The sequence below is a fragment of the Elephas maximus genome, chromosome 22 (assembly GCF_024166365.1).
Source record: "Elephas maximus indicus isolate mEleMax1 chromosome 22, mEleMax1 primary haplotype, whole genome shotgun sequence".
Classification (NCBI taxonomy): domain Eukaryota; kingdom Metazoa; phylum Chordata; class Mammalia; order Proboscidea; family Elephantidae; genus Elephas; species Elephas maximus.
The window spans coordinates 58,755,053-58,768,419 of record NC_064840.1 but is presented as its reverse complement, the minus strand read 5'-3'; the positions used below and the strand labels follow the sequence as shown (position 1 = coordinate 58,768,419).

The window sequence follows — 13,367 nt, the reverse complement described above, 5'->3', positions numbered from 1 at the left end:
ATCGGCTGATTTTTGAAGTAGATTGCCAGGCCTTTCTTCCTAACCTGTCTTAGTCTGGGAGCTCCACTGAAACCTGTTCAGCATCATAGCAACACACAAGCTTCCACTGACAGACGGGTGGCAGCTGTGCCTGAGGTGCATCAGCCACGAGTCAAACTCGGCTCTCCCTCATGGAAGGTGAAGATTCTACCACCTTTAATCTCGTTAAAAATAATTCCAGAGCCAGTCATGACCTGGAGTCATTAAAAGGCACAACCAGCTTTAGTCTTTGTTCTTTCCTCTAACCTAAAGGAGAGAGGGAAGTTCAAACTCACTTTTCCAGCGGCGTTTGGATGTTCTAGCAGCAACTCTGCCACCCTGACCTTCCCGTACTTAGCTGCCACATGGAGAGGGGTAAATCCTTTCTGAGGAGAAACACAGGCTATCAAGACCATGGGGAGACACATCTGTCCTCCCTGGAGAAAGGGCCCATGGCAAAGGAGGTTTACCACCTTAACTGGCATGGAGATGCCAATAAAATTAAGGACAAAGCAATTTTTGATCCTTCCAAGAGGCCAAGGATCTTGGGAATTAGCAGCTTCTTTTACCATTCACCATTAGAGCCTCTCTGTGATACAGTATAAAGCCATCACGTATTGTTACTTGGATCCTAGCTATTTGAGGGCAGGGACTGAGTCAATCTTTGATGAATTCCCAGCACCTATTTTTTATCTATGTTTTGTCTAGAGCACATGCTCTACAAATAATTGTTCCATGATAAGCAGGTGATGGGTAGGTGGGTGCATGCAAAACTGTGGTTCACCATTTTTTGTGGGGAAGGACGACAGCACATCAGGCTCGCAGATGGCGGCAAGTCCTTGGGTGCCAGCCCTCCCAGCAGCTTTCAGCATCATCGTCATCAAGGTAACAAAGAGGATCAGACGAGAATCTCCTCCCACTCACAGGCCCAGTTGTGACTAGCCTATGGCTTCCTGAGAGAAGAAGGAGGAAGGCTGTACCTTAGTCATGCAGGCCTGGGATGCTCTCTTTTCCAGAAGGGTCAGGACTGTCTCCACATGGCCCTCTCGGGCTGCAATGTGCAGGGGGGTGTGCCCAGCGGTGGTGGCGAGGTTGGGGTTTGCATTGTTGTCCAGCAGGAGTTTCACCATGTTTGCGTGGCCAACACGAGCTGCACAGTGAAGTGGGGTCTGGTCATCCTGGACCCCAAAGTGAAAACAAAGAACAGGGAGTGTTGAGTTTACCTAACCCAATTCTTCACTTTATAGAGAAGGAAGTTGAGGCCCAGAAAAGTAAATTGACTTTCATAAGGTCACACAGCTAGTAAGATGAAGAGCTGGGATTCAAATCAGGTCTGACCTACAGAAACCAATATCCTCAACCTCATTTAATCCCTCAAATTAGTCGTTATTTCCATTTAACTACCCAAAGGCTCAAGGAGCTCTGGTGGCACAATGGTTAAGTGCTCAGCTGCTCACCAAAAGGTCAGCATTTCGAGCCTACCAGCAGCTCCATGGGAGAAAAGACGTGGTGATCTCTCCCATAAAGGTTACAGCCTATGAAACCCTATGGGGCAGTTCTACACTGTTCTATAGGGTCACTATGAGTCAGAATCAACTCAACTCAATGGCACACGACAAAAACCCAAAGGCTCAGCACTCCATCTACAAAATGGGAATCATAAATATCTACCTCACAGGGCTATGGTTCAGATCAGGCAGATATTATATATAAAGTGTTCGTCATGGTGCCTGGCACATAATAAACCAGCTGCCTTCAAACCGATTCCGACTCATGCCGAACCCATGTGTATTAGAGTAGAAGTGTGCTTCATAGGATTTTTAAGGCTGTGATCTTTCAGAAGCAGGTTGCCAGGCCTTTCTTCTGAAGCATCTCTGGGTGGACTCAAACCTCCAACCTTCTGGTTAGCAGCTGAGCGTGTCAACCATGTGTACCACTCGGGGACTCTTGGCACATAATAGGTAATGAATAGATTGTGGTTGTAGTTACTGTCTCCCATGTGGTGCCTGAGTGGACACTCTCGTCTCTGTTTGAAGTCCACTTTGTCTCTATGCCAGGGGTTGTGGGAGACACTGTTGAAGGGGAAGATGATGTTGTGCCCCTCTTTTGCCCCACTTCCTGTTTATGCCTGATGGCTAAAGGGGTTCCGTCATCTCGCTCTTGGAATCATGGGGCCTGGAGGCATCCCTCATGTGGCCCAAACACAAATCACTGACTGAACTCAAATGGAGCCTTCTGTTGTCTGTTGGGTTAGGAAAGCCTGACTCGGGCCACATCCAATCAATTTGCAAATTCGTCAGCTTTTTCTTCACTCTCCCGATCCCTCAAAAAATTGTTTTACAACAAGAGGGAATCACCCATTCTTAAGACCAAGGAATTCCTGGCTTCTGTTCCTTGGCAACATTTTCTTCGAAAAGTTGCTTCTTTTCTTAAACCATGACTGCTTGCATCATAAAACCTTTCAGCCCAATAAACATTGCAGGCCAGGCCAGCCATGCCCCTTGGACTTGAGGCTTTCATTATCCTAAAAAAGCCATCGCTCTCTGACACAAAAATATCGCCTGCAAAGTCTGAGAGTTTAGTGCAACCTAAAATAGAATGGCACGTAATCTTTGTGCTACAAGTGCTGCAGCCAGACCTCTAATTAGGATGGATTTCTCCCCACAGCACTTGAATTGCTTACACTCCAGGATCCTTCCCTTCCCACCTCCAAAACTCACCTTGGCCTTGCCATTGACTTTGGCTTTGTTCTGGAGCAAATATTCGGCCACTTCGATGTGCCCTGCTCTGGCTGCCATGTGTAATGGGGTCTCCACTTTCTGTAAAATAACAAAATTACAGAAGTGCTAACACATGTTGGGTTTCCAAAAGGACACATACAGAGCTCCAAAGTGCCAGCTGGGAGAATCTTGGCAGGTTTTCCTGCAAAGTGTGGAGCTTCCCCAGCCTGCAGCTCTTTCAGCCTGGTGATGCCTGGTATGTGTGTGCATGTGTGTATATGTGTATGCGTGTGCATATATATCCCAGGTACACTTAGAAGTAAGCCTCAGAGCTAAAGAATGTTAATGTATTCCCAGGTAACACTTAGACAAAAATTCTCAAATTACAGTCCAAAATAAAAACTCCAAGATTTTGGGGATATGAAAAGTTTACTTGGGAACGCATCAGTATATGGGGATGCTCTCCTCTACTCTGAAGCCCCCGCTGGCCTGAGAATTCTACCTCTACCCCAGGAGAGGAGATCTTGAGAGCACTCGTGAGAGCTCACCTCTGAGCTCTTGGTCCAGGGGGAAGAGCCTTGCACTCCCTGTGACTCACCACGTTGGAGGAGACGTTGGGCGACGCTCCCCGCTGCAGGAGGTTCTTCACGATGGAAAGATGCCCCATGAAGGAAGCCACGTGGAGAGGCGTCAGGCCAGACTGGAACACAGAAGAGAAAGGAGTCCTTCTCTGCTCCACAAGGAAGAGAGAGAGCAGAGCCATATCCAGTGCTTTCTTGCCTCTAGGGGCGCCACAAATGGTTGTAAAAAAAAGGGAGTTAAGTGAAGAGGGTTTGCTTCCCAGAAAATGGCTGGAGAAAAATAACCGTGGGGCAGGCAAGTTCTGCCCACTTTGACAACTTGAAAAATTGCATCTGATCTTGGAAAGCTCCCTAAGACGTGACACATATTTCCCTGTCTTAATCACCTCTGATTAATACCTTCATCCCTTCCAGCAGTCTATATTTCAATTTTTATCTCACATGTACAACATGCAGCTCTGCAACTGTGCACGTGTGTAGCTACGATGAGCAGCTCTCAGAGAAGGGAGTCGTGCATGCTGTTGGAAGAAGACCACAGGGCAGGGAGCTCACGCTTATGTGTAGAGTGTCTCCTACCTCGGTGACTGCGTCAATCGAGGCTCCGGTCTTCAGCAGCAGCTCCATGACACGGCTATGGTTCTTCTTGCAAGCGATGTGTAAGGGGGTGAAGCCATTCTGCAGCCCCACATGAAGGGAGATAAGCAGGAGAGCTTACACACTAGCCCAAGGAACACCCAGAATATCACCTTGCTGTTCTAAAAGGCAGCCTCTGCCACAGCCTCTTAGAAGAATCCAAGAGAATAAAATGCCAATTAATAAGAAGCATGTAAGAGACAGGTGGCTTTCACTTTATGGACCAGGCATGATCCTGAGCATCTTGTTTCTAAACTTTTGAAAAATTGTTATCATATTTTTGGATGCATCAAAACAAACTGTTGTTTAAAGTTACCTTAGGGAGAAATTTACAATAAAGAGTACTCGTGTGACGCAGATCACATTCCCTCCTCTCCAAAACCACTTACGGTTTTAGTAAAATGGATCTCTATATCTGCTCTGCTCTTGGAAACCCTGGTGGTGTAGTGGTTAAGTGCTATGGCTGCTAACCCAAAGGTCGGCAGTTCGAATCCACCAGGTGCTCCTTGGAAAACCTCTGGGGCAGTTCTACTGTGTGCTATAAGGTACTGACTTGACAGCAATGGATTTATTTTTGGTTTTGGCTCTGCTCTAAAATGATATACTAGAATGTAAACTCCATGAGGGCAGGATTTTATTTGTTTGTTTTTACTACTTTATGCCCATAGGACAGGTTTTCAAGTCTGGAGACATTTTTGATTATTACAACTTGGGGTGGGGGGTACTGTTGGCATCTAGTGTATGGAAGCCAGAGATGCTACAAATTTTCCTACACTGCACAGGGCAGCCCCTTACAGTAAAGAATTATCAGGCCCAAAGGGTCAGCTGCACCCAGGTTGAGAAACCCTGCCACAGAACAGTGCCTGCCAGGCGGTAAATTCTCAATGAAAGCTTCTCGAATGAATGAATGAATGAGCTATCCTCTGCCATCCCCAGAGGATATCCTGCCCCTCAATTTTCCTCCTCTGTGAATGGCCAGGGGGACGTGGTGTGTCATAGGTATGCTCTGTGCAGAGCTCCCGGCCCACCACAGCCTGGAAGACCCTGGGAGCCCCTGGCCTGGGGAGGTGGGAACGGAACCATAGCCACAGGAGAGAACTTAGGTCTAAACTCACCTTTCTATGAGTGCCATGAAACTGTCAACTGAAAGCCCTTCTAAAGAGGAAGCATGTTTACCTCAGGCCACTTTAGTCACCCCAAAGCAGGTAAAAAAGCCAGATTGCCTCTAATAACTCTCTGCCCCTGAACTCCCGGCCTAGCTCAGTCTGGAGAGGTAGCCCCATCCCACATACATTGCCTTCTGAGTCAGGTCTCTGGGCCCAAACTACCCTTGACCTCATCCTGTTACCATGGAGGTCATGGTCACTGGGTGCAAGAGGTAACACCCAGCTGGAAGTGGAGCAGAGTGCGGAAGGGTGAGTAAACTCCAAGCTATTACCCTGTGTCTGCACTATCCCGCCTCTCGATCTAAGCAGGCGCTAACACCTTCGAGGCCCTGAATCTTTGGACCAGTGTCAGGTGCGAGCTGTTGACTTTTCCTTGAGGCTCAGTCATTCACCTCAGGTCCTATCCCCCTCTGCCCACACCCCTCCGCACTTTCTCCAACAACTCCCTGCCCCATGCCCCCCCACCCCACTCACCAGGGCTCTGGAGTTTGGTTTGGCCCCTTTATCCAAAAGGACCTTGGCCACTCTATGATGACCGCAGTGGGCTGCCACGTGAAGTGGAGTCAGGTGGTCCAGAGTGATGTCGTCTATTTCTGCGTTGTATTGCAATAGAAGTCGAACACAGTCAAGATGGTCTCCCTGAGCCGCCATGTGAATTGGGGACAAGCCGTTCTACATGAGGAGGGAAAAACAAGCAATCACAAAGGCTTCTGGGGGCAGAACATGGAAATGCAGGACGATGATTCAACCTCACTGCCTCCTTCTTCCCTACGTGATGCTTCCACGTGGCACGTGAGAGAGCTTGGTTCATTCAGACCTCCGCGATCTTGCTGGTCTCTTTGATGGTAAATATTCTCCTTTCTACCCAGCCAAATCCCCAGAGCCAGCTCCAGCCAGGCCCATCCTTTCCGTGAAAGCTCCCCAGACCACCCCAGGCTCTTGAGGGCTTTTATATTTTACCATCACCACTTATTCATGCATCTGCCTAATTGCCCTCGTGTTAATTTTTTCAGGTGTGTGTATCTCCTCTCCTTACTTACAAGTTTCGTAAGATCAGTGACTGTACCTAATATCTCTTACATGTAACACTCATCACGCAGAGGCGTATTGAGCAGGGGCCGAGCGTAAGTCCTAGGGGCCACCGGTGGCGTCACTACGGGGCTGCAAGGGGGTGTGGACCACACCAGGTGACGCTGTCAGAGGGGGTGACACCAGGTGGCCCAGAGATACGTCCAGAACCAAATTATGCAGGACTAGAGCTGCTCCAGAAAGCCCATACCCACTTCAGCCACGTTTAGGCGCTGCTCTCTGTTGCCGACGCTCTTGGTGTCTGGGTGTCTGTTGGGATGATTCACCCACCTGGAGTTGCCGCTCTGGCCACCACTACCACTGCCCGGCCACCCCTAGAGCCATCCTGTCAGCCTGTCTGCCAGCTGCCTGGGAAGCGGGCCGGTGGGAAATCGTGGCATTTTCATTGCTGCTATTAATGTCTATTCATCTTGAAATTTGGAGGGGGGGTTGCAATTTAGAGATTGCCTCTCGCACTTGTTACCCTCCCTACAACCCTGACAGAAACCAAAAAACCAAATCCATTGCCATCGAGCTGATTCCGACTCATAGTGACCCTCTAGGACAGAGTAGAACTGCCCCACAGGGTTTCCAAGGAGCGGCTGGTGGATTTGAACTGCCGACTGTTTGGTTAGCAGCCTGAGCTCTTAACCACTTCACCACCAGAGCTCCAATGTGGTTTTGAAGGAATGAGAGACAATGAAATAGAATTTGTATCTAAATCCCTCTGCTCTTTGCCCCTAACAAATGCGCATCACTCAAAAAATTCTTGTAAGGATTCTCACTGTTTCTTAGACAGCAATTTGTTAAAAAAAAAAAAAAAATTAAACACAGAGGAGACTCAGTCACTCATTCAAACATTAATTCAACAAACATTTATTAAGTGATCGATGTGCACCAGGATGGGTTAAGCTCTGGGGAAACAGAATAGAATAAGACATAATCCTTGACCTTAGAAAACTTACAAATAAGTAGGTAAGAGACTGAGTCCCCGGGTGGTGCAAACAGTTAACACAATTGGCTGCTAACCGAAAGGTTGTAGGCTTGAGTCCTCTCACTGGTGCCTCTGAAGAAAGTCCTGCTGAGCTACTTCAGAAAAATCAGCCACTGAAAACCCTACGGAGCACAGTTCTATTTTGATACATATGGGGTCACCTGGAGTTGGAATTGCCTCGACAGTAACTCGTTAGGTAATAGATGTGAAAACAGGTAAGTTGTTGCCATTCAGTGTGATAGCATAAGGTAAGAGCATAATCAAAGCGCAGAGGTGCCCAAAGGAGGAAAGAGTCACTGAGGAAGGAGGAACATGGTGAGCATGTTTCCTGGAGGAGGTGACACCTATGCTAGGTCTTGACTGGAGCTGAATGGAAGTTCACCAGGCAGTCAAAAGGGAAGAACAACCCAGGGAAGGGACTAGCATGTGCGAGGCTACAGAGGCAGCAATCCTAGGGGTACTCGGGGACCTCTATAGGGTTTAACACGCAGGAGGGTAAGGTGTGATAGGAAGCATGGAGCTGGGGCTGGAGAGGAAGGTAGCAGCCGCACCATGCAAGCCATATAAGCTAAGGAACTCGGACCTGGAGTTTTATTTAGAAAGTGAAGATGGAGAGAAGGATTCTCAACAAGGAAGAAACACAATCAGGCTGGATCACCACTAACGGTGGTCACCACTCATTGCAATTTAAAAAGGTCAGGCCATATTTCCCAACTGTCTGGAACGTTGAAAGTTCTCAGTAAAGAATTTGCATAAATATCCTTTTCAGCCCCATTTTAATAATTTGGATAATACAAATTCTTTAATAACTTAGGAACATTTACGTCAGTTTAAATACAGAGCCTCTATGGAAAAAATTTGAGAATTGCCTGACCTAATATTATAATTGGTTATAGCAGTTCTATCTTCATTTATCCAAGGACTTTTGCTTATATGTACTTCTAAAGACATTATCTCGTGTTTAACACGACTATCCCAACAATCCTAGCAAAGAGGGGTAGAGCTTTCCAGTTGAGGAAATCGAGGTACAGAGAGAGTGAGAGGCATGCTCAAAGTCGCACAGCAAATTGGCAGTGGATGGAGGCTTAATGCAAAGTGAACTGGGTTAGTGGGTGATATGGTTCTGCTCTGCACCTATGGGGTCACCATGAGTTGGAATGGACTGGACGGCAACTATCAACAACAACAACAAATCAATACCTAACACGTACACACACGAAAGGGCCAGCCTGGGTGTGTGAATCACATCCCAAATTAAAGATAACTGTATAGATGACTCAGATGATCCTTGGTCAGGAAATAAATTAGACTGTGCTGCAATTTTACGACAGGGAGCAGTTCACAGACAACCTCCACAGTGGTTGCGAATGGGCTTGGTTTCTGCCTTGCTGTACTTGGCATGTCTTCTAAATTCACCCCAAAGAATGGGGCAGAGGGCTTGGAGAAGGTGTAAGTAGCATTGTGTGGTCTGACAGTTGTAACCGAAAAAGACTCAAGACCTCACATGAGAACTGAAGGATCGGTCTTTGCTTTGGTGCTTGAGAAGACATTTTTTGTTTTGTTTGATTTACTTCACTCCATCCTAGCCCACACCCCTAAGATTTCTCAGAGTGTCTGTTTCCTTTCACACCCTAGGCAGCTCTGGAGGCCTGTCTTTTCTAGAGCCAGGATAAAAGAGATAGGGGTTGATCAAGACCAGTGATTTGCAAACTACACCCCCAGGCCAATCTGGCCCGCCATCTATGTTCGTGAATGAAGTTTGATTGGAACACAGCCGCTAGCTCACATATCGTCTTCGGCTGCATTCCAATTACAATGGCACAGCCGAATCCTTGAAACAGAGACTGTGGCCTACAAAGACTAAAATATTTAATAACTGGCCCTTTAGAGAAAAAAGCATGCTAACCTTGATCTAGATAACAATTAGAATTCTATTCAGCGCTCTCCAGTGTGACAGCATTGTGGTTAAGGTTACATGCACTATCCCATTAAGTAGCATTATCACCTCCATTTTAGAGAAATGGGATTTGATCCCAGGTCTGTCTGACTTGGAGCCCTGCCTCAAAGACACCCCTGACAGGAAGGAGGCACACACCTTGGTTTTGGCCTGGATGGTCGCCCCGTGGTCCAGCAGGATCTCTGAGATGTGGACATGCCCATTCCGAGCTGCACAGTGGAGAGGTGTCAATCCGTCCTTTAAAAGACATAGTCAGAAAGAGAAAGCCTGAGAGGCAATTATCAGAGGCCATTTGGAGAGAAGGCGGCCTGCAGCAAGCATTGTTCCCAGCCCAGGGGAAGCTTTCGGCTGTTTCCTTGAGGACCAGCGCACCTTCGGCCCGGTCTCACTCTTCTCTCCCCCTGCACTCTGGCAACTGCTGCAGGCTGCTCTGGAGCCTGGTGGTGCATCCCTAATTAGGTCACTGAGAGCCCCCACCCTCCTCCTTGTGAGCCTCCTGAAGACAGCACTCCCTCCCTGGCCTTCCCACCAAGCTTGCTGGCACCTACTTTGGTCCTTGTTTCTTTCTCGGCCTTCCAGTCCAGCAGGAGCCGCACCATGTTCACGTTGCCCCTGCGGGAAGCAATGTGCAGCGGCGTGATGCCATTCTGGCGGGGGGAGATATAGAGAGCAGTCAGGTTCTTGTACCCTTCTCTTGAATGCAGCCGCTGCGCACCCCACTGCCCATGTCCCTTCCTCCCCCCCAGTGTTGCAGCCGCTGCAGTACAAGCAGCCACTTTAAGCCTACAGTGAGGGCATTCCTCACCTAAGAAAATATTTCACAACCTGCAGGAACATAACAGCATAGTAGTTCATCACACCAAGTTGGCCAACTGAACTTCCAGTCAGTTCCCAGAGTAAATGTAACTGACTGGAAGAAGGCCAGCTACTTGAAAACCAACACCCTCTCCAGGTTTCCCATCTCTAGAATGGGCAAGTATGGTTCAGTGCTTTCTCAAGACAACGTGGGTGAAATCTGAGGCAGATGGCCAGAAACCTGTCCACAAGAAGCCTGAACAGACACCAGGCTATTTTGCCCACAGGCATTTTTCTAGTAATGACGAAATTTATGGTACCAAAGTAAGAAGTAGGAGCAACTAGGTTCTAGACAACCCCTGGCCAGCGTGTAGGACAACCTGCTAGATGGCATTACCTGTGGCGTGAAGTTGACATTGGCTCCCCTGTTGAGGAGTAACTGGGCCATGTTGAGGTTCTCATAGTGAGCTGCAATGTGGAGTGGGGTAAATCCCGTCTGGAGCACAAGACAGAGTGAAGAAAAAAAACTTGTCATATGTGATTTACAGTCATTTCTGTCTCAGAATCAGCCCAGGGAATCTGAAAAAAGTGGTAGGACAAGGGGACCCTATATATAAAGCAAATTTTGACTGATGGGAACACTTGCTGAAGGGATTAAGAGATACTTTGTGGCAAGTTGCATTCAAAAGCTAGGTACCACCTCTGGGTGACCCCCATAATTTGTCTCATTGTTCTTGTGGACAAACCATGGACTAGGATTACCTCAAATTCTGTAGGGCCCATTCACTTGAATGATAATTTATGAAGAGATTTTAGTTAATTGATTGAAAGTGCTATGTGGTCCATGATCTTAATTCTAGGGATTTTTTTAGCCCCCCCCCCCCACCACCAAAAGGTCTGGTGACTCAGCTGGCTGGCCAAAGGCAAACCCTTGACCTTTTATTGTGTCCAGTCCCATCATTCTGTTCCATAACCTCAGATCATGCCTAACCCCAGTCAACCGTACTCCAGAGAAACCGAATGGGGTGGGGGCAAAGGACTATGCAAATAACTCTATGCTAATCCTTTCCCATCAAAAGATACATAATTAACACTCTGAGCTTACAGAATCAACACTCTACTGCCTCAAAATATCAGACCGTGCTTTCAGACAACTAACCGTTCAAGCCCTCTGGGGAACCCTTTCTCCACAGGCCAGTACCTCTGCAGTCTCATTTCCACGTGTGGGGACACCTCCCTCCACCAGGGGGCAGCCAGGTGAGGACAGCAGCGATGAAATTAAAAAACACCACCTTCTGGGATCTCAACGGCAGTGGGTTGGGTTATTTCTGGGATTCCAAAGTTTCCCTCTGGCCGCAGACTCACCCTGTCCTCTCTGGACACTTTCCTGGATGACTGGAAGTAACAAGAACCTTTCCTCCTTCTTGCCAAGAACACTACTCTCAGAGTTCACCAGCAATTTAAAGTGGGCCTGTCCATCGTGGCTTTTCTATGTTCTGAATGGAAACCTGAAGGCATGGTGTGCTCAGTTTGCACAACTGGCACCATCTATGGTCTGGGTTAATACCTGCTGGAGTTTCTTATACTGTTCTTGGGAAACTGTTGGGACTGGATGGTGCTCTCTAACCCATGGGTTTCCGTGATCCAGGCCCTAGAGTTTTCCTTGTCCTCCGCTGAGCTGCCCTCACCTTGGAAAGCACATCCGGGTTGGGGTCGTTCTGCAGAAGCACCGCAGCCGTCCGGGTGTCGTCATTGCGGGCCGCAATGTGCAGGGCGGGGAGGCGCACCTTCCCTTTCGTCCCGTAGTTGATGAGGTGTGCCACCACGTTCTCGTGGCCCTGCTGCAGAGCCACAGCGAGGGGAGTGAAGCCGTCCTGGCCAGAAGAGAGGAAAGATAGATGTGCTCTGACTATATCTGACCACTCGCTGTCCTCAAAACAGGACACACACTTTCACACCTTAGGACTCTTGCTCAGAACAGGCCCTCAACCTGAAATGACCCCCCTCCAACTCTCTGCTCTTCGAATTACTCTTTATCCTTCAAGCTCAGCTTAAATGCCACCTCCTTCCTGAAACCTTGATTGACCCCACTTTCCTTCTCTGCCATCTTACACAGCCTTCCTGTCATTTTTCTTTAGAACGTATTTTTCAATTGTTTGTATATTTATGTTATTATATGCAATCTTTATAATTGCTTCCAGTCTGACTGAGTGCTTTGAGAAACTTTTTGTTTCTTTGCCTACCCTCCCTCTTACCCCATCTACTGGTGCCCCGGTAGTGCCTTGAACATGAAAGATTATTATTAATTCACTTCACAAATATTACTGGACACCTACCAAATACTAGTACCATGCTAGGCATGGAGGATTCTATTATGAGCTATTATGATCAGTCCCCTCAGCTGTTTACTGCAGGACACAGGACCCCATGAACTCATGAAGCAGAATAACAGTCATGTAATCATTGAGTCTTACAATTAAGAGTCAAGAGAAGCCTTAGCCGTGATCTAGTCCAATTTCATTATTTCACCAGTGAGGAAACTTATTAGAGGTAAAGATAAGAAACTCAAGATTAGAGCTAAACTGACTTGTCCAAGGGTGTACAGTGGGTCCATGGCAAGTGCCTTTTTCATTAAGAACCAAGACAGACTTGTCAACCACACACACATACACAGACTCCTGTCAAGTCTTAAATGTTGGTGATAGTGGGAATGACATAGTAGACCCTGATGTAATTTCTTTGGTATGTGCCTGGGCATTCCCCAAGACACATGACTTTGTCTCATACTCCTCTGCACAGCCCTACAGCACCCAGGATTAGTGCAGTGATCTGAAGGTAGAGGGCACTCCAGAAGGTCTACACTGATCACAACACGATGCATCTCCAGCCAGGTCCCTGGAAGCTACTGCTCAGCAACAATGGTTGTCCACCCAGGAGACTTCCGGTGCTGAGGCCATTTTTCTGAGGTACTCACTTCTGTGGCTACATTCTGATTAGCTCCATTTTCCAGTAAAAACTTAACTACTTCCAGGTGATTCTCTTGTGCTGCCATGTACAGTGGTGTAAAGCCTTTCTGTAAACCACAGAGAAAAAAAAAAAATGGAAGAGTCATGAAAATCCACCCGCAATAGTGAAAGATGCTAAAACTGGCATAGAACTCTCTAAACTTGAGGACAGCTCTCTTTTCATCCTATTTTCACCTAGCCTATGGGGCAACGTCTCCACCCATATCTCCTATTGTAAAAACTCATTGTCGCGCAGAAATAGCTTCGTAGGATTATTGCACAAGGCCACAACGTGGAGATGACACTCCATGAAGTCTGCGTTTCTGTCCCTTACAAGCTTCAGTCAGCCTCTTTGACGCTCTCGCTCCCCTCCATTTCTACACCCTCCTTCATGGCCCCCTCCCCCACACACATACGCAGAGTTTCTCTC

General features: G+C 47.6%; 1 protein-coding gene across 1 annotated transcript in view; it reads right to left on the bottom strand.

The window, feature by feature from the left end:
* The window catches only part of ANK1 (ankyrin 1), a 165,034-nt gene that overhangs the window by 76,116 nt on the left and 75,551 nt on the right, over positions 1 to 13,367 (bottom strand). The window contains exons 5-15 of the mRNA XM_049866339.1: positions 12,907 to 13,005; positions 11,621 to 11,806; positions 10,330 to 10,428; positions 9,686 to 9,784; positions 9,276 to 9,374; positions 5,593 to 5,790; positions 3,896 to 3,994; positions 3,337 to 3,438; positions 2,739 to 2,837; positions 999 to 1,196; positions 315 to 404 (exon numbers count right to left, since the gene is read on the bottom strand). Of these exons, the coding sequence (XP_049722296.1) occupies positions 315 to 404; positions 999 to 1,196; positions 2,739 to 2,837; positions 3,337 to 3,438; positions 3,896 to 3,994; positions 5,593 to 5,790; positions 9,276 to 9,374; positions 9,686 to 9,784; positions 10,330 to 10,428; positions 11,621 to 11,806; positions 12,907 to 13,005 (1,368 nt within the window). The remainder of the gene's footprint in view (positions 1 to 314; positions 405 to 998; positions 1,197 to 2,738; positions 2,838 to 3,336; positions 3,439 to 3,895; positions 3,995 to 5,592; positions 5,791 to 9,275; positions 9,375 to 9,685; positions 9,785 to 10,329; positions 10,429 to 11,620; positions 11,807 to 12,906; positions 13,006 to 13,367) is intronic.